This window comes from Bombus vancouverensis, chromosome 11 (genome assembly GCF_051014615.1).
Source record: "Bombus vancouverensis nearcticus chromosome 11, iyBomVanc1_principal, whole genome shotgun sequence".
NCBI lineage: Eukaryota > Metazoa > Arthropoda > Insecta > Hymenoptera > Apidae > Bombus > Bombus vancouverensis.
This window is the reverse complement of record NC_134921.1, coordinates 6,609,046-6,635,200: the sequence shown is the minus strand read 5'-3', so window position 1 is coordinate 6,635,200 and position 26,155 is coordinate 6,609,046. Positions and strand designations below refer to the sequence as shown.

Genomic DNA, 26,155 nt, shown 5'->3' with positions numbered 1-26,155 from the left:
TCGTGAAAACTCAAATCTTCTCGCTGTCGATCATATAATATTTCCTCCCAGTCTGATAAATCGATCCAATCTTTACCTAATTCAATAAACTATTATTTACTATAACTATTAATTAACCTAATTCAATAAATAAATCCCCACTCCCCAGCCCTTAATTTTCATCCATCAAATCGTCTAAAACCAACCCCTTTCTTCCACCAATCTCGATATTTTCAACTCGATTCCATTTCTAAAGATGCAAAACCCTGACTCTCTTTCCTCATCGACTCCCGCAATATTCCCTCGCAGCTCGATAAATCAATTCACCCGGCACCCCCGAACGACTTTGGATCATCCCCGTAACGCGTCAATGGAACGCTGCAGCGAATCGAAATGTTCCACCCCCTCGTTCTGTTCCGTTCAAGATAAGTCTATATCTGGAGGATCGATCTCGAATGTTCTCCGTTACTGTTTCAGGAGGCGGAAGTTCCGTGTCGGGCAGTCCGACGACGGGCTATCTCGGTGGCATGGGAGGCGGCGCAGGGGGTCACACCCCCGGCAGTTCGAGCCCCGGAAGCGAGATGTCGCCTCAGCACAACGAGAGCCCGCCCGCACCCTCTTGGCCGGGCGAGATGAAGCACCATCCGCATCCGCACGCGCCACCGCACACTCACCATCACCCCCATACGCCTGGCCACCATCCACCGCCGCCACCGCCGCCGCCGCACCACGCGGGTTACATGCCACAGTACTCCTGGTACCAAGCGGATCCTAATCCCGGACTACTCACGTAAGTGGTACTTCTAGCATTCATTGGACAACTCTGTTCGACTAACCGATCACGATACACCGTGTCCACAGGACGATATTTCACGAGTGCTATAATATACACAGGCTCACGAAAGTATTTCAACATTTGTAGAGATCTTTTATGGATGTGCACCGTGTGCCGTAGGAAACATTTTGAAATTGCATCGGCACTGTTGTGAGACTCGACTACTGTGATTATGTTGGTAAAGTTTTAAACTAATACGAAAATATGTATATGCAACAATTATATGATATTGGCTTATCCCAAAAGCTTCTTTCCTCTCGCAAGGAAATAGTAGATGCGCATTTTTTGTTTTATTATTTTTGTTATTTTATTGAACTATGTATGATCCAATAGTATTGTTTCAATAGAACAAAATGGATCATATATAATTCAATAAAATAATATAAAACTAAAACTGTTGCGCATCTATTATGTCCTTATGAAACGAAAGAAACGTTTGCAACAATCTAATATTCAGTACAACTATTATATTCCACAGAGATCACGAAAGTATTCGAACAGCAAATTTTTTATTATAATAAATAAACCTCAATATTCAGTAAGACTGTGTTTAATACTTATTCGAAGCTTAAGATGTCTATTCATGCTGTATCTTTAATTTGTATACTAGTGTATCATGTTTCAGATTGGTCTAAAATTTGATCAATTTAATCATGACAGTAGTGTTTCATTACAATGCTAATGAAATTTCATTTTGATCGGTTGCTTTAATGGGGACGCTGAATTTAGGGTATGAAAGATATTAATGCACGGTATAATAGACGAAGTTGGATAGTTTGAAATTTTAGTGGATCGAGTTATGAGGACTTGGGAGTTTCTTTCTTGTAGATATTATTTAATTTATGGATTAATTTATGGATTAATATATATATAGAAGATTTATAGTAAGGAGATTTAGGTGAATATTACCGTTGTTTCTAACGGAAACGCGTTCCATTAATCCTTCATAATTCATTGTGACATTCCTTTCGGGTAAAGATTTTCGTAAATAAAATCCGTTGCAACTTTAATCCTGCAATACTTCTTCGTTAATTATTGTTTCAACTATTTCTAAATTCTCGACTATTTTAAATATTGATGAAATAACTCGTTATTTATGTTTTCTAATAATTTTTCCGAAATAATCTAACCCGACTGAACTTGTTCCATGTAATTGTTATTATTTGAACCAACATTCATTGTTCAATATATAGTTACAGCGTTACGAAGTTAAAAGGAACGTAACATTTACCGACGTAAATATATATACACGTAGAAACTTTAAATATCAACGACACATCGGTTCCTTGCATTGCATTATACAAATTAAAATAAAGGACATTCTTATCAAGAGAATTTATCTATAATTCCAACATGTACGCCCGGATGAAGAGAATTTAGCAATAATTCCAACATCTACTCCCAGATAGAAGATACAACGATTAAATCGTGTTCCCTGATCTATCGATATTCTCGATCGAATGACCCAAAGAAATCGTGTACGGGAAACATTCTTCCCCCTCTATTTCCACGTAGGGTGGCACGAAGGGCTGGGTTCTAATGGCTCGTTCGTCTGTCGTATTTTTTCAGGGTGTGGCCGGCGGTTTAACGAAGATGTCCTTCGAGCTGTGTTCAGGAGGAACCGCTTCTTCGTAGCACCGCGGACGTGCCAGCGCCCCTGCCCCAAAGTGTGAATACGTATAGCACCTGTCGCGATGGACTTCGCGTTCGATGTTAATAAATTGTTTCTATCTCTTAACGAGAGCCGCGTGTTCACCGACCGGTCAACGACAAATTGGTCGTCCGTCGTTACGACGAAAAATCAAAGCGTCGCGATCGTACGATCTATAGGGAACCAATCGCGATGATAGTAAGTTGGAAGAACGCAGTTGTCCTGCATCGACGAGAATGAACGAACTTTTCGTGAAACGAAAACGTTCGGTAGAGAATCGAATTCACGTACGATTATGCATCGCGAATAGCGATTCGCAAATGATGCACGACTCGATGTTCACGTCGATGGAATTTATATGAAACGTCTATCGACGACGATGAACGATCATTCATGCTTTACCTGTAAATGAAATCATCGAAGAGGAGGGAAAAAGGACGGCCGAAAAATCGCACGACAGATAACGACGACGTACGAATCATCGAATAGATGTAATAGAATCTCCTCGATCGGAGATCGACGGCAGATCGTCCGCGTTCGCCTCGCGAGCTTACCGATCGCTCTTCGTCGTCGAACGCACGTAACCAGGCAAAACCAGCTGACGATCGATCGATCTAACAGTGACTGAATTATCGATAGAATTTCAATGATCGTGAAACGATTAACAAAGCGATGAGGAACAGTTTCCGCCGCTTCGTTAAATGTCAAGATAGCGGTCGGCTCTTGGTCGAGCTGTTGGCAAATTATCCATCGGATGGTTCTCGCGGACCAAGGATGTTTTCGCCACCTGAAGGAGGAGACACGATGTTTCGCGTTCTAAACGATTCACAACGATTCCTCGGTTTCCTTCGTAAATGTCAATCTGTTTGTTAGATGACGTTAGATCGGTCGATCCTTTGTGACAGTTGCCCAACCGAGGCGGCTGACCCACTTCGTGCTCTGGAAGCTGGATCTCGTCGGATCAAACGGCAACAGAGCGAGAAGAGAACAGAAAGGCGGAGAAGCAGAAAGGGTAACCGCGAAAGGGGACAGAAAGAAGGACGGACAGAGACGAGACGGGCGAAAGATGGAGAAAGACGGTTTACGGAGATAGAGAGAGAAAGAAAGAAATATTGCACAAACTCGTCGTCGAGAAACAGTCGTTCCTCAAGGCGGTTGGAAGTAATGAAATCCTAATGACATTTTCGTGAGTCAAACGATCTCGGCAATCACGGTGGCGCGCTGTAATCACCGGTCCCTCCTTTCCGGATGAAGCAACCGAACGCGGTGGACCCTCCTCCGAAAAGGAGCGGAGGACACGAAGAGATACGCGCGATTTACCACGAAACCCGAGGCCGTGCACAGTCAGTGGAAAAAATCATTATCTCGGTCGACGACGCGACGGACAGTTCTGACAAGTGCGCGTTCATTAAATTCGTGAAAAAAAGGGGAAAAAGAAAAAACGAAACATTCGTGAAAGCACGGTCTCGGGTCCATCGTGGCTCGATGGAACATCAAGCGGAAACATCTGTCGCGGAGACAGTCTCCGCGATCTCGTGAAATCTTTCTCTCCTCTGACCCGCATATAGTTCGTTCGAAAGATTCGATTTCTTTCGGGAATAAATCCTGCCGCCCTCTCTGTTCGTAATTCTTCATCGAACAACCTTCAATCTCATACCTAGAGGATGCATCGAGAAAACGAAAAGGGTTTTACGCTGTTTTTACCGTTTCCCGTCGGCCATGCTGAAGATCTCCACCCTTTTGCCATCTTTGCCATCACCGGCCAACGATATAGCTAGCTTTCAAAGAGACGCCACGAAACCGCAGGAAAAGAGAACGAACGTTTGCGGTTTGCGACTAGGGGAAACTGGGAGGGTCGGTGAGCCCCACCGCTGACCCAAATCCTCCGGCGTGTCGGTGTAACAATGGTCGTCTCATGAGAACGCGGTCTCGTACGGTCCCTTTACTTCCTCATTCTGCCTTCTTTTTCGCCTCCGGAGATGCCACCGTTCTGGCCGAGAACGAACTCGAGGAATCGCGAAACTTTAACAAAACTACGTCGAAAAAATCTCCTCGACTTTCTCGGATGTCCAATCTCAACTACGACATTTATTTTAGCCTTGAAATTATATTATTACATTTCCTTTTACATTTAAATTGAATCGTTTTACATTTCAAATCGATAGATCTCTTTTTATCGTCGATATTCCAAATCCTGTTCAATGGTTCGCTTTTTGTGATGATTACTTAAACAACCTATTTTTTGCGTCCAATATATCCAAATTCTGTGTCAATGATAATCCTTCTGGTAATCGATACATACAAATTCAATTCAAACGACTCATTTTCTGTGATCGACGAATCCAAATTCTACTGCGAAGGTTTTCTTTTTATGATCGATATCCACAAATCCTATTTCGGTTTAAAGAAAAATTCATCTTTCGATCGACAAACGTAAACGACAAACAAGTCTCGAGCTTGTTCCGACGGAGTTACGTGTTTCGTGTTTCCCCGGCGATCTCCGTTAGAATATTTCCTCGAGCGCGCTCGAGCTTTCCCATCGTGAAACTCTCGACATGGGAACAGAGTACAAAGCCAGTTTCACGCCGCTGGACATCTGGAGCCATCGCGTGTTACCTCGAAATCCGCGAGAAAGAAGTAGCCTGAAGCTAGCGAACGAGCAGAGAAGGGAAACGACCGACGACGAGCAAGATCTGCGTCGACGTGTTTTCTCTCCCCTTGTATCTTCTATCCTGGTCGAAATTTTTCCCATCGTCGCGGCTTTACCCGTCGTGTTCGTCGTTGTCGTTCGACAATCTGGACGCGATATCACGGCTCCGGATTCAGCGCGATGATGACGAGAGATGACGAACAACGATTCCCTCCGTGTATATGTACTAATAAGTGCCGTTAGATTTCGACCGCAGAGGCTGCGAGGCGCGGAACGGCGACGGAACAGCGGTTCTTGCGTTTAGATTCGGTGCAATAAGGAGGCGTGTGCGTGTATAATTTAAGACGAAGCTCCCTCAGTTCCTAAATTGCGTGTAGAGCGAGTGAATTGCGAAAAAACAGCGTAAAACGATTCGATTCGCGCGGCGAACTGGACGAAAGTGTTTTGCCCGGCGATTCTCGCAAACGCGTTAAAAGACACATCCTGTAACCCGTTATTCCAATTTTTTTCCACGCGTATTTTTCGTCCCAAGATCCCGGCAAGAAAAAGAAAGAGAAGGTAAAAGGAAGAAGAAAATAAAATAAAAAAAAAAAAAGAAAAAAAGGAAGAGAAAAAGAACGTTGAAGAGGGAAGCGCCCTGTGACAGTGTGTCGGTCACTTGCAAGAGCGTAACGTGTTGCAGTTTAGCTTTGTCACGCTTTCGTCGAGTTCGCGGGATAATAGAACGTTGGCCGAGGACGAGCGAAACGGACTTTAACGCGATGGAAAACGAAGAGAGGCGCGCGAGATGAGAAGAAATATAATGGAATGACGAACATCATACGGAATAACGGAGAAGAAAATGATAAATATATATTGGAGACGAAGAAAACGAGAAGAGAGGAGTCCGTAGAATTTACTAGCGTTACTAGTCCCGGTGCAAGTAAGCGGGGATCGAATCGAGCGGCGTGAAACAGATTTATAAATGATCGATCCCTTCTGGTGCGTGTAAATATTGCACCGGGGCCCACCCCTGTTAGCACGTAAGCCGTAAAACAAGTGAAAAAAATCTGTGTATAATACGATATTGTGATAAGATGTGTAAAGATACGAGAGAACGCGAGAGAGAGTGTCTGTGAGAGAAAGAAAGAGAGAGAGAGAGAGAGAGAGAGAGAGAGAGAGATAGAAAGCCAGAAATCGTCTATATACATATAGGTTAATAAAAACACGGCAGACCCCAATTCATCAATTTTATCGAGTACCCTTGTACGAATATAGATACTACGAGGACTAAAATACCTTAATTATGATTACTATTGTATAAAATATGAATAATAACTAATTAATTCAATTTAAATCGCATCGACTTATATACGTACTTACTCTGCTACCCTTGTTCGTGATTTCTCGAGTTTTCGAGAATACGATGAAGATGCAATAAAATGGAGGTCGTTCAAAGATGTTCCACAAATTGTCGTATTAGATAGTAAATGGAGCGATTATTCGATGGTTTCTGAGGAACTGCAACTGCAGAACGGAGGATTCCAATGTCCTGACGGTAGGTTCGAGTTCCTGTTTCTTTCCCTTTTCTCTTTGTTCACCGGTAGCGGACACCACCTGCCGTTTTAAAGGCGGCGTACGCATGCTCTACTTTTATGGATAACTGTACTCCTATCTCGCTTAAAGCGAAGCCACCGACTATTCCGTGTCTTCGGTGCGTCTACACGGTGTCTTCGAAGAGCTGGAAAATTCACAGAATAACAAGTTTCATGATAAAAAAGAAATCTCTCTCTCGAATAATATCCTGACAATATTCTTGATGGAATTATCCGATAAACGTGTAAGTATTATTCCATTTCATCGAATGTATTCTATACCTTAACGTTACTGCAGGTCTTGGATTTTTCGAAAAACTTTATCTACAACTGTTATATCATATAGCGAGCTGATAATCGTAATCAATAACTCGTGTGAGTCATACTACTACTTTTCTAGAAAAATGTTTTACTTTCATTATTTTAAAAGGCCTCGATACATATTCTTTAAAATTAAAAAAAAATATGTCGCAATATAAAATTAAATTACAATTTGGTCGACTATCAAATTAAACGAATAATTCTTTCGAGGATTGTGATTACGCGTAACATACTTCTAATTTCTAACATACTCACTTATACGTCACTGTGATTCTCAGCTATAGTTACACCAAACGTAAGAATTTATAGAGAAAATAATCGTGAATAACCCAAGAAACGTATCAAAATTAACAATAAAAACAAGGATGCTCGCGTTTCTTTCTCTGATATTTATGATCATCCAAAGCTCGAAACTTGATCTCGAAATAAGCGAAAAATGATTACATTCGCGACGCTGTTGTCCGAGCAGTCGCAAGCCAAAACTCGTCCACCATCTGCAGAAAGAGCGAATCGATCTGACGTCTGTTATAATCCGTTCGGCTGATCGTAATAATCGTGACGAAGCTTAATAAGCCAATTAGCTATTCGATGATTAAATCGTACGCTTATCTGGATATTGATTTTCCTCGAGACAAAGGCCATTCTTCCCGACAAAAGCGGCCATGTTCCGCAGGCACTCAGTCGTTTGCTACGCGCGACTACGCTTGCTCGTCCGTGCGGGACCACCGGCAGAAAAAGGTGTACCGATGTCTCGATGAATGCGGTGTGCGCGCCTCTGCCGCGGTTTCCAAACGTAAACTTATACTCGGTGAAAAGGTAGACAGAGAGCGAAAAAAAAGGGAAGCAAAGGGAGGAGAGAAGGAGGAAAAGAAGAGAGGAGAAAGCGCGAGGAAAAGGAAGAAGGAGAGAGATAGGCCACCGTGGCACGACAATGCAGCGGCATAAAGTCTCAGAAGACGCACAGGGAAACCTCGCAAACGGGGGACAAAAACCTATAATGGACACAATGGTCGATGGATCTCGACTGTGAGCCTTCGACTGGAAGGCGCCGGTATTCATTGTGGTGTACCTTCGAAAAGATTATGTCGAGTGGATGTTTGCCTCTTTTCGTTTTTCCAGTTACCACTACGTGCTGTTTTATTCAGCATGATCGTTGGAATTTCAGAATTCATCGGCTCATTCTTTCCTCGAAAATTGTGCACTTACGCCAAAGATAATAGTCCTCTTGTGAAAATCTGTTTATTCTCGACGCATTTACAGTAGATTGGTTTCGATCGGCTGGGTTCATTTTCGAGAGATTCAATCGGTGCACACCGTAGATTCTGAACTAACCTGTACCTATATCAGGTCTAACGAGTTCATTGCATGTATGCCACGTTATCACATTATGTTAACCACTTTGCCAGCCTTTCGATTCTGTCCTAGTATCTCGCTTTATCATCTACACGATAAAATGAATTTATAGCGACACATTTCACGGATCGGATTTACATTCGACAAATAGCAGCGCACAATTAACGACAACTAACCGACCCTACGAGATTAGACCTTTCTATGGATATATAGAGCGATAACGCGGTAAAAGTAATACGATTAATTACAATTTTATTCGCCATCGAAGTTCGTTAAACTAACGAAGAGGAGAACGAGAGGGGGAGAGATGATACACGTCAATCGTTAACAACTGCTTCCGTCTAATCAAATTCGCGTTGAAGATCGTGTTCTAGACAAACACGGTCGAAGCAACCCTTTGTATAAACCAGCTCGTTTAATTCAACTTCCCTCAACATCCCCTTATTCTATTACTCAAGGCCTACCAGCCGCCTCCCTTCTCTTCTTCCACCTCTTTAATTGCATTCTCGAAGATGAGATCCGAATCTAGAATGGAGAACAAACAGGAGGCGAGCAGAAAATTAAACTATTAAAGTGCTCGAGAACTTAAGTATCGCGCATCACGATCATCTTGGTTTCTACGGAACGTAGGTGAGCGAGAGGAACGCGCGGACTTCGTGTAGTTTCCCTCTTATCGTGGCCACAAATCGCGCCACCCTAGCTAACTAGATTGCTCGATTTCGGATAATTAGCATTTTAATCGTGTCGAATTTCTCTGGTCGAGCGAAGTATAAATGAAATTCATATCAGAAATAATTCAGTCATTTGTAAAAAAAAAAAAAAAAAATGAAAGTAAAGGGAAGAATATAGTTATCTCGTAGTAATCTAAAATTTAATAAGAAATTCGATAACTCCAGAGGATGGATCGAAATTCAGAAAGATAATTTATTTGCAGCGGCATAGGAGTCAAAGGACGACGCCAGTCGAGAGCGACTCATGCTGTTGTTTTGCCTCGAAACATTGACTCAGCCTTGACGCAGAAATATAATGATAAACAAAATCCGGGCAGAACAATGTCGGCGCTACATGCAACCGTCGAATAAAATTTTCAAACGAATTCAAATTTTCCCACTTCCCCCCGACCAGTATAAATAAACGGACGTGATCGCGAACGGATAGTATTATACATATCGAGTATCTAACAGAGCATGTCCGAGTATCTCACGAGTATTTATCGAGTTACGCGACGTGCATTAACGAATATTTATTCCGCGATTTTCTTCTGCGATTTATACTTTGTACTAACGACTCGCGTATACGGCTGTACATTAATTTATTATTTTAAATATATTCGACTGTTTCAACGACGAGCAATCTCGTCCTTTAAGCCTCACGTACTAACTATCCTCCACATATTGATCCATAGTACCTTGAAATTAGACGTTCCAAAGTTTGATTATTTTCGCAATATTTCTAAAGTAATCGTAATATTTATTGCGACAACTATAAACTATTCCACGTGTCACTATTAATAATAATTGAAAAAATAGTTCTCAAATTTATTTTTAATATTCTAAAGTTTACTGGTATACAAATCCTGACTTTTTTCAGCCACCTTAAATGACTAAACTTATCTCTATGTGCTTCTCAGATAGATAAACTGTTCGGCCTCGTATAGTTGTTATCGTTTAAGATTGTAATTCAGTCGATCAAGTGACATCGAAGGTAAAGGAAAGAGATAATAACATCGATGATAAACGTGATACAAGTATAGACACGTGTAATACTCGTTGATAGAGGATATAACGGAGTAGGAAAAGGAATTAGTATCGTGCAGGGGTCAGGAAGAACAAGCCACGACTTGCTAAGACGGCGGACGATATCGAATAAACAAACGAACGAGTGGGAGGCGGAGGAAGTGGCGGATATTAAGGTCTTCGTGACGGAACTTGCCTCGTATTATAGCGAGCTAAGTGAGGAGGTCTCCTCGTCTGGTCGAACTAATTCTATTACTTCGTCCCTTCCTTCCACCACCATACGTCGCTTCTATCTAACCGTGGATCATCGCTGTTAGACCATTCTCTTTCGCTAGATTGTCTTTGGGACAATGTAACATCGTAACAACCTCGGTGACAAGCTACTGATAAATGTGTCCTTCGTTTCAATCTTTGTTCTCGGCGATTCCATTACAAAAGGGTTGCGGTTGAACTATGAACTTTGACAAATTCCCCCTTATTAGTGCGATATACAGATTTAGAATAGTTTCTAGCAAATTTGTGATACGAAACTGAGATATTTAGAAATCTAAACCCGCTCCATTCTTTGTCCTGTGGATTTTATTACGAAGGGGATGTGGCTGAACTATGAACTTTAAATAACTTCTGCCACTTCAACTTGCTTATCACGATACAGAAATTCAACAATAAGGTGAAGAAATGTCGAAATTTAACGTGATATGAAGTTAAGAAATTATAAAATCTAAATATCGAATATGGTCTGTATAAAATTTAGAAACTTGGAAATTTAAATACCTCATGCTGATCCATAAAAAAAATTGCAATATCGCGTATGAGATAAAATTTTCGACCGAAGACACACGAACAGCACCAATGTGTGAAATTAATCGTGATCAAAGTTCGAATTCGATGACCGAAAGTCTACAAGGGAGAACCAGGAAGGGTAACGACGGGCAGAAAAAGAGGAAAAGTTAGGGGAGGAAAGTTAGAGGTGGTCGAAGCAAGAGGTGGTCAGGTTGGGGTGCCAATTTGCGATTCCACGCAGCAAGAAGGGCGTGGCGGGCTCGCGCATAGGGTGGCTCGCTCGTTTGCGCGACATTGTCGGGCAACCCTAACCTTCTGGCTGCCCCTGCCATCTTTCTCTCGACGAACCTCGTTCGCGTTAATCTCATAATTCTCTTATGTGGATGAAAACCAATGAGTTCGGCCTTGAAGGCCGCAGCTCGAGAAAACGATGTTTATGAACCAAATGAAAGCGACAGTGTTGCTTTTGCGATGATACAGAACCTTCGAGATTATGGGAACACGCGTAATTGATTATTGAAATCTCATTAGAATATATTAATGGATATGTGGTTGAGAATTATTTATTAGATGATTCTATTATGGGATCGTTAGATTTCGTCCATAAAAGAACCGCTAATTGCTTCACTCTGTTTTTATTTATACAAGAAAAGAATTTATAGTCGAGTGTTAGTCTTTCTTCGTTAACGTATAACATTAATTTGTAATGAGGTGATCGTCTTCAAATTTCTCATACATCTTTCTTCCACGTGTTAAACGCTCTATGCTCACGTTTTAATTTACAAATGAGGATATTGCATAAACTTCTTTCTTAAACGATTAGCTGCTACATATTCTGCAACACCTTGTATAAATATTACTTCCAATACATTAATAATAATTCATAAAGAAGAAATTATAATGTCTATTTCTTGAATTTGACGTACATTGATTCATCAAGGACCGACGTTACGTTAATGTGATATTTCTTTCGCAATTTTTTTTATTAGATAATTAACATTAATCTGTATATTAATACCGTAGGTATAAAAAAAGAATCGCGATTCCTTATATTATTTCTTTTCTTACTTAGATCCTACAATTTCCTGAATAACAAATTTAACTACTTTTTTTTAAAGTGTACAAGTATTTTTTACATTACATACATTTTTACATAGTCGATAATATCAAATCGATAATACGTCGATAATACTCGATGATCGAGAATACTCTATCATTTCTTTCTTAATAATTTCGATTAAATTTAATCCGATCTATTTCATAACGCCTGAAACAAACGATAATCGATCGGGATTATCAAATATCAAGCATTGTCAAATCGTTTACAAAGAGAGCATAGCGCCGCCGTTAGTGTACTATAACATAACGGCTTTAAACGTCGAACTGTTGCGTCGCCTTCTGGACATCCAGCTGGCGAAGTTGCATAGCGCAGAGGCACAAAGGTCGAAAGGAAATGAACGCAGAACTCCGCCCAACGGATCGTTTGTCTCGCAAGGGGTTGAAGCCACGTGGCAGAAAGACGCACGCGTCCTTGGTAAATCAAATAAACGCGACAAAACGAGAACTTGACATAATCTAACAATCGGCCGGGAACGCTTGTTGCATCATGTTTTCGCTTTCGAGATGACACAATAACCGAGACGAATTTACATGGAAATGGTAGTGCTTATTACATACCTGGAAACGGTGTGACCGTGCCCATATGAATATTCAATACGAAATTAAACGGGTAGACGACGTTTCGCACATATTAAATAACATGAAGCAAGACAAATGAAAAAAGAAAAAGATGGATGCCGGATGCATGGAGCAATTAAATGCTTCAACGCAAAACGAGCAGTTTCTTTTAAATTGGAAAAAAGTGAGACCGAGAGCTCAAAGTGCACGCAGTTTTCAAACAATCTTGGTCACTCGAGATACGTATGTATGTAAATAAAACACAGGAAGAATATCAAAGATAGCCAATATCTACGAAATAATAAATAATTTGCTAAAGATAGAAATAAAAGTGTATTGTGTTTAATAACGTTACATCTCGCTTACCAGTATGACGAATGTAAGAAGTCATCGTATGTAATTGTGGCCATTGCTTCGAAATCGACGTGAAAATAATAGTTGAAGGCAATTTGGTCCATCTTAGATAGATCATGATTTCTAGTTAGTCTTTTAATATTTGCGATTAACAGAATCACTACCAATACACACGCGATTTGAACGAAATAACGAATGGACTAGGCGAAATTATGCAACGAGATAAAGTTATGTACTACGCGATTAAGATTCCCGAAATTTCGACGCGCAACAACGCGATGTTATCATCCAGACGGTAGGCACGAAAATGCGCACGAGATAGTGGTCGTTTGTTTGGATTTTCCGTTGTTCCTTGCCGGAGTCGTGTCAAATTCGATGTTATGATTCTTCGATTACCTCTGCGTGTGTGTACAGAATTTGACTTGAATACAATCGTTAATTATAATGGTAATAATCATGACGCGACCAACTAACGCAATAGATTGTTTATTTTAAATTTTCTAACGAGACATTTCGCGTGTTAATAAAATCACGTGAAATATTTTGTTTATAATATTTTATTTATGCATTGTATAGCCTTGCATAAACGACATTACGATAACGAAATATCTCAGCTATCCAAAATCGCGAGGGAGTTGACATAAAAATTATTACAAATCGGCAATCTCATTTTCAGTATGAACAGATCAGAGATACGAATATATTGCTTATCGTGATGTACAAGAAAAATTATAGTGTTGCAAAAATGTACATAGTAATAATTACTCGTGAAAAAAGAAATGGTTGCTGTGTCACGGAAGGTAAAAGGCGAAAAATAAAATAATGTCAGATGAATCGGTACAACGCGCTGAGTATATCGGATAAATTGGTTTTTATTGATCCCCACTGTTCACGGCGACGAGTTATGCGCATGGTGATCGTTAAGGTGATTAAGAAATCACGTGCCATTAACGCTCATTAAGGAGCCAGAGCTAATCCCGGTGTATCAAGCCTCAGTCTCCTCCTTGTTTCCTGTACTCCTTCGTCGCGTGCATTTTTGCTTTTCCATTCTCGTAGAGCCTATAGTTCCCGCATTATAAAACAACACGATACATTCAATCGTAATCTCCTTTGCTTCTTTATCGAATCTACTGTTGGTAGCGATTCTACAATTTATGAGAGCTTGTTCTTCTTCTAGATATATCTATGTGCTTATAGTCCAAAGAAATCAATCGAAGAGCTGAACGAAGATACTGTACAAATAGACATTTTGGAAAAGTTAGATAAATATTGGGAAAAATGTACTAACCATCCAACAATTCCATAAATTGAAAAGTAGTTGAAAATGATGGCGTTAGAACTATATATCTTTTATCTTTAAATTTACGATTAGGTATATTACGCCACTCACTTTTATGGATGCAAGGTAGAATGAGATAAATGGATATAAGAAATTAAATTATTTGGTCTTTGAGAAATTGAACACTAATTACGTACGTAGATAATGAAATGGAAAAATTTACGGAGAATGAAGTTGAGCAGTTTGTCTTTTGATCGTGGGAAACTCATATGCAATCTGTACTTATTTAAAAAAAAATTGCAAAAATGTTTTTTCACAGTAGTATCGACATGTGATTTTTCAATATCTACGAACATATATTGCAGATTATAATACTTGGATTCTGGCATCCCTCTAAACCGTCCAATTAAAAAGGAATCTATACAATAATATACCCGCAAATTTTACTATTTCACATCCATTATAAATTAACTATCTACTATTTCTGAGATTGGATGCAATTTAGAGGCACGATTAAACAAAATCTGAAATTCCTGTAATTAAAAAATCTTCGAGTCTCGTTAAAAAGCTAAATTCTCCAAATCAAAAATCCACCTTAGAAATTCGTATGTAAGTCAGATGGAAGTGCAGAAACACGTTCGCAGGTTCCTTCCAAAAAAAGTCAAGTGAGCTGAACCGATCTGTCTACGTCTTCCTTTATTCCGGGACGTTAAGAAGGGTTAAGGGGATTAGGATGAGGAGACCAAAAGGATGGCTTCCTGAGTCCTCTTTTAAAGGCACGCTGCTTCGGGAAAAGGTAGACTCGGAGGAGCTACCTGTCGAGTAAAGCCAGGCAAAAATAAACAGATTTGAAGGAACGTTTATCCAGCGGGACGGTAGTCGTATAGCCGAGTGAATTTAAAAGCCATTGGACAGCGGGCGCGCGTCCGACCCTCTGACCCACTCTCGTCGAGTGGGGTCACTTTAGAAAAGGGCTGGTGACACTAATCTGACGTTAACAGGACCGCGGTAATCTTAGATCCTTATCTCGTCGACGAACAGGGACAGAATTATCGGCTGCTCGATGAGCTAAGAGCCAAAATTTCCTTCATTTCCTCTCATCGTTCCACTTACTCTCCTGCTCCAATTTAACCCTTTTATAGGATCGTAGGGAATCGAGCGATATATAAATTAGCAGTGTCAGATTGACGGATGCATCTGTTTGTTTTTCATGCATGTTTCAAGAGGCTTGAACGTATGAGTCTATATACCGAGGGCCACTCTTTTGTCGATACTTCTTTTGTCGCACGACCGCGAACGACGTTAAGAAAGGCAACATTTCATGTATTATTCAACCATGAGGAGAACGTGCCGTACGTTCTCGAGGTGGTCTTGAAATTTCCTTGTTCTTGGACATTTGCGCCATCCGTATAATTTCTTATTCATATTTTCTTGAGATCTCTTTTTATCGTAACGGTGTATAAAAGAATTGTTAGAATTTTTCTAAAATGACAATTAACTTATTTTTATATTGCAATTTACCGGTTGCTTCGTCCTTGATGAAGCGTCTAGATATAAACGAGAAAATAAATAATATCCATAACAATGAACGTTACGAGTACATATGGTGGTCGTAGATTGCCGATTCCACGAACAAATTCGAAAGGTTTGAAGTCGTGAAGTGAACACATTGGTTTGAGTTGTTCTATAGACTTCAAAGAAGCACCCTAAGAGTCTCTCTTGCTCCAGCTAGAGCTATCGAAGGTTGGACGATTGAAAATCGTACGTGGGTTCAAAGGAAAAAGGAAAGGAAAGCGAACGCACGATTATGCATTGAATAATTGATCGAGAAAGTTAGGCAAGTCGCCGCACTTTTTTTTTTGTGAATCAAATCAAAGGAAGGAAACATCGGATAAGACAATTATGTGTAATTCTGTCTCCTTTATTATTTTTTAGCGAGCAATTGCTGTCGCACAATCGAAGAAATCATCGGCGAGGTCTATTATTTCATGCGGAGAATCATCTAGTCCAAAATAATATTTCATTGAAGCTATTATATCAATCAATATGTTCTAACGGATAGAATGAGCAAAATAAAGCAGAACCTCGCAAGTAAAGATATCACGTGTTTAATTTCGAACTTTAATCTGTAAAAAAGCTTCGTCATTCCTTATAAAATGTTATAGGTATTAATAGAGGATTATAAAACAGTAATTAAATGCAATTAAAAACAAACAGCTGTATAAAGTTGAGATAAGAGAAACAAAAAACCGGTGTTGAAAAACAACAGTAAAAAAATAAATTAAACCACAGGTTTGATAAACGGAAATAATAAATAGGTTTGATAAGCGGAATTATAAGCAGAGATAAGAAATAGGAGTGAAAGATGTATTCAAGAAATAGAACTGAAAAGCGTATGTAATAAATGGCGTTGAGCAACGTGATTAAAGTATCATGTATGATTATACTTCTTTTTTATTCTTATCTTTTTTATCTTTCCTTATTCTTATATATATATAAAGAAAATGAGAAATAGAAGATACAAAAACCCGTCAGAATATTTAATGTCGCTTTCCTTTTTATGTGCGCATCCTCACAGAAATTGTTAGCTACCTTTACGAGCAAAACTCACGTTCTTCCATTAAGTACGAAATATTCAACCGTATCCGCGCGTAAAACGCACGTACATAGCCTGTTGAAACGCAAACTCACAAATCTCCTTGAGCGAGTCGCCAGCTGGACTATTCGCGAGCACCAACGGTTCTTCCGGGCGCTTGTAAATGCGAAAAACGCCTCGAGGCCAGTGCCGGCATCGGCGAGTTCACGCCCCCGGTGTCTCGGACACAATCGCGATCGAGAGGAGGGTTAAAAAAGAGAAAAAAAAAGCGTGCGCGATGAAAAAGCCGACCGGTGTTAGAATGCAGGGGTACTTTACAATGTGGGAGGACTTGGTGCTCACTGCCCCCTCCTCCACCCTCCACAGTAAGTTTTTTTCACCCTGACATTCCTCCCTCCTTTCTCTTTCTGTCCTTTCTCTTTCTTTCGGTTTCGCCTGCAACCCCCGACTGTAAGTCGGCCTCTTGTACCGGGTGCTTCCGGTGTAATTGGATATCGTCGTTCGTATTGACATTAATTTCTAAAATATTCCTGGCGACACCCTCTCTCGCGCCACGCCTATCAGAAATGTTTTCAACTTTTTTCCTCCAACGTCTATGAACGTTTTTCTTTAACTCGACTCTTAATCCAAATGATTCATTCGTATCTTTCAATAGAAATTTTATAGACCTATCACGGTGTATTTTGGAGATTCGAGTAATTTTTATTAAAATTTAGGAACAAGGGCCTTCGTTGCGTTGAACGATTCATCGAGTATCCTTCATTTTGATTTCTACGAGCCATATAAGTTTTATACGTATACAGGTATCTTATAGCCATCGGTAGTTCTAGTGTTAAAATAATTCAATCGTCTTTTATTTTCCAACTTATCTGATTTCAATGAAAACACCTGGCTATCGTACACATCAAACTGATAGATATCGGGTTTCGAATGTAAACAATGTATTTTCATTAAAACGAACGTTCAGTTTATATTGAGACACAATTATAATCAATCGTGTCTACTATATTTATTCTAGAAAATATATTATAGATTACTAGTTTTAAAAATACAGAAAGTTAACAGGATCGAATACCATCATCTTCCCTTCGAAATACCTGTTCAAAAGGTGTCGATATCTTTACAAATAAGATTCATTACCAGAATCAATAAAAACAGGTCTGCAACATACCGTCACCAACATCTGGTATCCAAGAGTTTTATAACAAGTATACGTTACACGTGTTGCCTCGTACCCCTATCTCGCGACATCCTTTGAAACTTCGTACAAATGGTTTACATTCGATACACCCGGTCAAGCCTATAAGACTATGCAAGATAATGCCGTCAGGCTGCCTGGACGTAAAACGTGTTGTATAAACACCGATACTATCAGTGAATCGGGCATTAACGTTCGTATGTCCACAGGCCGTAAGAGCATCTCCCTTGTACCACCATGATAACAAAACTGTCGGAAGTATACGGCGGCGGATCACCGTTTTAACCTATCATCGACTCCGATTTCAGGGTTCGGGTGGCACGCGTCAACCCTCTTCTACGCCGCGCCCTTCGACCTTTGTGTTACGGCACACGCATCGCGCGTTTTATTTCACAAGCTGTTATTTTCGAATTTGGAGGGCAAGGAGATTAGCGCGGCTTTGAGCTTATTAATGTGCTATGACAAAAGAATTTGACGAAATTCATCCTCCTTCGTGGCTCCTATTTGGGGACGTTTCCCATTTATTGCAAAATCTTCTATAGTTTATAGGGATAGATATACTGTTGTTTTTTTATTTGTCGTGCCCTTATGTCTAATGTTGGTTAAAGTTTGTTTCTATATCGTTTTTGGAATATGAAGCGAAAAATGTAAGTGGTTATTCATCGGATGTTTGGAATCATTACGTGATTCTATGGAATCTAATAATTTAAAGAAGTAGATGAGTTCCGAATTTCATTACGCCGGAAAATTATGGCATTAAAAATCTATCGAAGCAAACAAAATTAATGCGTAGTATCGAATGAAGCATTAATTAAAAAAAATTAAACAAAAAAGAATTACATTCGATATAATTAAAAATAGAAGAATGTAGCCAATTTCTTTTTCTGCAATTAGTATCTAGCGTACAAAAATACTTGTATACATATACTGAAAGTGTATCAAATACTGGTCACGCTCGTAATTAAAATTCCCGTCACACACGAGCGCCATTACGCGTGTTTTGTCGAGCTCATTTCGACATGCTCGACCAAACAAGGGAACGAAGCTCGCGGTTATTACCTTATCAAAATAAAAAACGATCCCACGGATGATTCCTCTTATTTCATTATCCCAATAAATACCGGGAACGTGGCAGCGTGTTTCTCGAAATACGAGGAACGCGACCGAAGACGGGACAATGTTTAATATTCAGTTGTCGGAAATTCATTAAAGTGGTAGGAACACGCGGAGGCATTAAATTCGGCATATCTCGAAAGGGTTAATTGCTACAAAACAGCGCGCAAGCTTCTTTTCACAGGATCCAAGCTAATGGGGAAGGACAAACGTAAAACAGCACACAGCGAAAACGAGAGTAGCGCACGCGACTCGAATGTAATTGATGCGTGGTTCCGTTTGCAGAAAGCAAACTCGATGACTCTGCTAGTAACGACGATCCGTTCATACCATAATACGCTTAATGAGGACCCGTTAATTACGCTAATGAATCCCAGAATCCCATCAGCTTATACCTGAGCGCAAGCTGGAGTCGCGCCTGCTGCACCATCCATCCACGTTATCTTATTGGTCATTCTCATTATAAATATTCCAGACTTGGACGTTGTTCGAGTAAAATGTTTGAAAAATGAACGATTAAATTTCCCATTACTTAGTTATAGAACGAAATAACTTTGTTTGGAATTTTCTTTCGAAGTGTAATGTGTTTCTTGAAGCGACAATTCAAATAGTTTTTAATTCTGTTGTTTCAATATTATCGACTGTCCTAGATGTACACATATTTTGACAAATATTACTCAAAGGTGATCGAAATGAAAATAGTTTTAACAACAAATACTATAGCGGCTATATTGCTTATGGCGTAAATGTATACACAATACGCTATTTAACACTCAAATTGATATTAAATTTCAAAAAAAATTGACTAAAATAGAAAATTATTTGAAGACGTTTTACTTTCATCGTTCCTATTTTAGACGATTTTGGAACGATTCATTAATATCAAACAGCTATCTTTTTGTTCTTGTTTCAAATAAAATTTGCCCCAGCCTGTTATGTTACAATTCTTGCCTTTGCTCGCTCTAAATGCGAACGAGAATCGTGAAACTCGTCCGGTTTCAACTATTCCTCTTCGACTACTTTATATCCCTCTCTTCATTTCCAGCGATTGCATCTTTGCTTTCTCTATGGTTTTCTTGTTGCAAGACGTACACAGTCGAGAAGTTCAAGAGGGTGATTGTCTCGTCAGTTTGCTTTCCGTTATTTCGTATCGCGATCTAACGAGGACGACCGCAAGTCGAGCGTAATTAGATGATCGACCAGTTTAATAACACGGCGAATCTTCTTCTCTACTTCCCTTCCTCGTTGCCTGACATCGCGCCACGCATTTTGCTCTTGCCAGGTTGGTTATCAGTTAGCCGAGATTCCACGGAATCACCTTCGTGACCGTGCAACTAAATGCTCGTCGTTAGGGCGACCGTTGATTGGCGTTGTTGCAAAGCATTTTCGATAGAAAGACTCTAGAAAGGGTATTCGAATAAACTACTATATCAATGGGTATCGAATGGAACACTTTCGGTTTCCTCGATTTCATTCTTCCATCATTTTCTCAATGAACGCTTTTGTGTTGTCCTTTATGATTTCATCAGAATTACAAGTGTAAAATGAAGTTCGAGTTTGTGGCAGAGGAAACATAATGGAATTGGAAGTTCAAAGAAAATAATCCATTAAACGGAATCGTATATATTCTCTGAATGAAATTAACTGTGGAAACGAGGAAAATGATTTTCTATCTCCTTGACAGAAGTAACAGTGTTAACATACCACGAATTGACATTCTTTACTAACACTGACAAAACGGCGCTAAAGGCAAAGAGAATTTGTATTATTGTACTTCTCTCGTAACAGTGTTTTCATTGAACTTAATATGGTTATTTGCTTATGAGAATAAATGTTATTTATTTGATCCCTGAGCAAGCCCAAATAACGTATGATGTGTGAAAGATGAATTATTCCAAGCTCCGCGCTAAGTTTCTTTTCTAACACGAATACGATAACAATAGAAAATTTGTTCTGCTCTATTTGTAGATAAGATACGATGCACCGAAATTCAGACTGGTTTTGCGAAACAGGAGATTTAACTTGTTAAAATACTGAAATGAAAGTCGAGCACGGTAGGGTTAAATTTACGTCGCTGGCGGACGTACAAGAATATCGACAACAGTCGAACAACATTCCTAAAAGTCAGAATCCACTGGCCGAGCTGAAGAAAAGAAGGAAACGCGGTGATACAGACGCACGAGATGCCATGTACGAGCGTATCGTGCAGAAATGACAATGGCCGAAAGGCAAATTGCGTCTGCGTGGCTGGCACGAAAAGCCAAGCAGCAACCTTGAAAGACCTCGCGAGTTCCTTCGGTAACGTGGGATAGAGGTGAGAGTAAAAGAAGACGAACGAATACGTACGATGTGTGCAGCAGAATGCACGCTAGAATTTTTCCCTTCGCATTCCTTCTCATACTCGTGCCTGCCATTCGTTTCTTTGCCTGTCCCTACCCTCTCCCCTGTCTGACCAAATGAAAAATGGTCACGAAATTTCCTGCACTCGTCCGTCTTATTCGACCACGTGTAGAACTAGCATGGAAAAGTCGATCGATGAGGCGTTAAGTAACCGTGTCCTTGTTAGATTCTTGAGAAAAATCCGCTCGTTCTCGGGAAAACCGTCTCCTGTGATTTCATCTCTTACGCAACTACCATCCTTTTTTTCTCTTTTCCATAGACTGCGCGTTGTTACTCCGAACATTAACTATACATATACATATGAATCTGTGTGTTGATGCGTTTACCCGTGGGCTCTTTTATTATAATCGATTTCCTTAGTGTATCGAGCATGGACTAAGAGGACAAACTGGCTGACAATGATGGATTAGAATTCCAGAACCCGATGAAGTAATTACAAAGACTCGGCGTGCTTTACCAGAGACGTAAATTATCGTTGATTGATATTTTCGACGTGTTTACGAACGATATTCCTTCTTTTACACGTTTCGTTGTCCGATAGAGAATTATGGTACGGGACCACGTTCAAGGATGAAAATAACACTTACGAATCGCCGATACAGTCGGATCACTTTTAAATACGAACTCGTTTTACGTACCTAGTAATCAAGACGCGACTCGCGGTAACTCGTTACTATTCGATCACCCAGTATTATCGCGTGGTGTGACCATCAATTGCGTGGGTTTGCGTCTTTACAGGCCGCTTCCGACCTTCGTAACAATTAGCCACAATTAAAGTCGCCGCGGCAAAGGCCGTACGCTGGTTGTCTTAATTTCTGAATGAACTTCCTGACATCCAGTACGAGCTGGGTCGATATTCTCTCGAACTCGAACGACGAAAGGGTGGTTAGAGAATCGGTTAATCGTCCAACATTATCGACAGTGTAAAATATCACGGAATTCTATACGAATTTAGAGAACTTCTATTCTTTCTCATCTAAGTAGTATTTCTTGTTGTTTCAAAGAACTGCTCGGGATGCTAATCGGGAATTCGCTCGATTTTTACCTTTCCTTCAACTACGACATAAAACGAAGCGGAATTTTTAATTTAAGTAACTGTAGCATAGTTCTTATATTTATATTTGCTTTACAAAAATAATACATGTTACGATTATAATCTTGTTTTGTATTGCTACTTGAAGATTCTAATATTACGGAATGAGTGAACTTCTTCCGTTACTGGAAGAAAGATCTCAAAATATCGTCAAGTATCTGTATATTAAATATCAAATAACTTTTTAAGATCGCGAAGGTCGTGGTTAATTTAACAGATAGACGTAAAATTCTTTTCATAAACATTTCCAAAAATACCCCAAAAATAACTTTCATATAATTCATTACACAGATATAGATGCAATTCAATATATACTTCGATATTTGCGATGAATATTACAAACCACGCATCCAATGAAGAAATTGCATTAGTTTACTTAACTGACCGCTGTTTATTTAACTATTGTATTGATTCATATAACTGTTCGTTTCTTACGTTCCAATCGAAATGAGTGGTATGACAATCAGCCCATAACGAATAAATATTTGTATTCTTTTTGACAATTATAAATTCCATCTACATTAACAAAAGTAAACATTCTCCCTATCTTTGTAAGTTTAATTCAAAAATTGAGCCCAGAGTATAAATAAAAATCCCCATATATCGTTCAATATATACCGCAACGATGACAGAATTCTTAAAACCTCCGCCACGACAGGATTATTTTAGAAGAAAAATTCATGTGAGATAATCAGTGGTTGCTCTAATTTTATTATGTATGTTGAAATTGCAGCTCGATGGAGAAGGTATCCCAAGAACTGCACAAGATCACGCCTCATGCACCCTGCAGCGCGGACTTTCGAGCATCCCCTCTTTGGCGCCGCGGGAGTTCGTCGGAGCACACTCTTCCCCGTGCAATGGATATGCACGGAGTAATCCCTTTCCATTGGGACCGGTAAACATCGGCTATTGAGAAGCGCATCCGCCCTCTGTAAATCCCTGGGCACGTTTAACGCGATCATTTCGAAAATCGGATTTGGCCCCATTGTCCCCACTTAAGGGGATGACACCGATCCTAGCCGCCGCGGGAAGCTGCTTTCGTTTGTCGATGCATACCGCAACACGCCGTGACAAGGGCCCATTCGGGACATTCTTCTGGACCGTCGACCAACATATGTCCCCATTTTGATGGACCCGTCGCTCCTTTGAAACGTGATTTTGCGAGAGCAACGAAGCGAAGACGCGATGGAAGAGAGCTATCAACAAAAGAGCTCGCGTTTAAACATTTGTGTTTTAATTTCAAATATTTATCATTTGTGTATAACTATAGAAGAATTGATTTGAAGTCTGATGTTTCCTGTTTGCATGGATTAAATCAGTTTCGTTTCAGATGTAAGAATTAATTTACGTACCTAATATTTTATGGACTGTAAATGTGTACACGTTTTAGAATATTTTCATGTATCTGCTTCGTGTTTATGGGCACGCCTTTCGCTCAAACGCTGATTTTGTAAAAATAAATGTAAGAATAAAAGAAAGATAGGGAATAGATTACTAGCATCTATTTTGCGATCAATCAAATGAATCAATAAAATTGAGGTTCCGTTTTCTAATGTTCTTATCGAATACGTTTTACGTTATAATCTTTAATATTTGGAAAGCAGTCAACTAGGAAATCCACTAGAAAAGACACTATGTCGACTTCACGAGTCTTGTACGCGACTGTAAACTTTGTAAATCGTTTCAACAACCAGATTAGAAGAACCAACGTAAGAAGTTTTTCTTTTCTAATTTCATTACCGGATTTCCTTCGACACTTGGCAATCTTTGAATCGCATAAAACTGATAAAAACATTGCACACAGCTCTCGACTTTGCCCAAGTAATATCACGTTATTGAACATTATTGCAGTAGATAATCGGTCGAGATAATCTCAGGAAAAAAAGCAACCCCTCTCCGGGTAATTTAATCATCCATCTCCCGCTACTATTCCATTCACATCAGTAAAATGCAAATAATGCGCCTTTCGATAGATCTTACGACGATATCGAGATGTAAAATGCAACAGAGGAGAAGAAATACCACACGTTGATGGAGCGTGCAGTACGCTTTCCACAGACGCGACTGCATACAGAGATAGGAAAAGAGGCGAGAGAGCACTTTCGAAAATCTCGTGACTCGCCTCTTCCTTGTCGTGGTAATGCCTTGTAGGTAAAAAGGAGAAACTCGTAGGAAGGGAGAAAGGATGGAAAGAGACGGCCACTGTGGCTCGTAAAAGGAAAACGGAATCGAGGGTGAGCCGTAGTGTGGCCATTTTGTCTGTTTAGTTCCACACGGAGACACCCGATGTATGGACTCCGCGGTGCGTATAATCGCTAATGCTCAACCCCCCTTATCCATCCATGGGGAGGGTTAAAGCCGAACCCCCGCTAATTTCATAGATAGCCCTCGCTCTTGCCACGACGCCGTGAATGAACCCCGTGAGATTTTGGAGACACCGTTGGTCCCCGATTGTCTGTTCTTGTAACACGTTGTTATCAATGCATGATAATTAATTTGCGTCTCGCTGCGAGTGTCAACCCATGTTTCAGGGGGTTAGGCAATATTGTCGCGAGATATTATAGACTAGACCATGCCAGTTCGAGGATTGTGAAAGCGTTAACTAGAGACGAAGAAGTTCGAGCAGTTGTAAGAAACCTTAAACTATCTAATAGATATATTGGATTAACTCTTATGACATACGATTTAGTAAATAAAATGTTAGATAATCTAAAAGGCTACGCGTAAAGATACGGAGATGTATAGTTAAGGGTTGAAAATAAGAATGAAATTCGAATAATGATAAAGAATTGTGAGATATTAAATTACAAATGTAATATAAAATATAATTAGAAGCTTAAGTCCCTTTAGAAGAAAGAATATGCAAGCTTCTATGTATATAAATAAGAGCCTCTTCTGTTTCTAATGGTATAAGTAAAAAATATATAATAAATGTTACCCCTCTGACACACTTCCTGTTACTGAAGCACACTCACCTGTCCCTACAGTTACATTCTTCGCTCTATCAGAAATTTCTTTATTTTGAGCGATAATTTGCCTGTATTTAATCGGTACACCACACGCACTAGTAGCAGTGAATGTGTTAAGAAACCTATGTACTATTTGTAACTTAAAATATAATAAATTCTGCAAATAAAGAAACTGCAGCTTACCTTCGATTATTATTAATATTAATAAAACTTTAAGAAACTGTAGGAAATTGTAAATCATCTGTCGCTTTGTTTACCACTTTCCTACCCTGTCAAAATCGATGTTCCCGATCAGCGATCACGAATCAGCATCATTGAACGCTTCAAATCCCGTCGTTGAGCCATTCTGTTCCCTTTCCTTTCTCACAGCGGATCGTTGCAGCCTTTTTGCGGGCTTTTTGCGGCCTTTTGTAAGAAACACACTGACCGAAAATTCCACTTGGTCCATGTCACAGACTTCACGGTCCATTGGATCGTGAACTAGATGCTCCTTGTCGTTCGCGGAGCGGCGAACCCGAAGAATGAACTGAATTGGCCTTTTCCATTTTCGCTAACTCCCTAAGCCCGTAATACCCATTTGCCAATCGAAAACTC

The 26,155-nt window shown here is 39.9% G+C and overlaps 1 protein-coding gene and 1 long non-coding RNA gene across 6 annotated transcripts in view; both read left to right on the top strand.

Annotated features, from left to right (window-relative positions):
* Dll (homeotic protein distal-less) overlaps positions 1–25,733 on the top strand; it is a 113,760-nt gene extending 88,027 nt beyond the window's left edge. For 3 of the 5 annotated variants that reach the window (XM_076622939.1, XM_076622937.1, XM_076622938.1), the window contains exons 4-5: positions 457–769; positions 23,326–25,733. In XM_076622939.1, coding sequence (XP_076479054.1) covers positions 457–769; positions 23,326–23,491 — 479 coding nt within the window. In that variant the 3' untranslated portion in view covers positions 23,492–25,733. Of the gene's footprint in view, positions 1–456; positions 770–2,383; positions 6,452–23,325 lie in introns of those variants that run through there. The other 2 variants (XM_033349594.2, XM_033349604.2) reach the window with 1 other exon arrangement.
* Positions 13,510–16,288, top strand: LOC143303336 (uncharacterized). Its single transcript, XR_013059517.1, has 2 exons — positions 13,510–16,029; positions 16,128–16,288. It is a non-coding gene; the product is annotated as an uncharacterized LOC143303336 (long non-coding RNA).
* Positions 25,734–26,155: the final 422 nt, after the last annotated feature.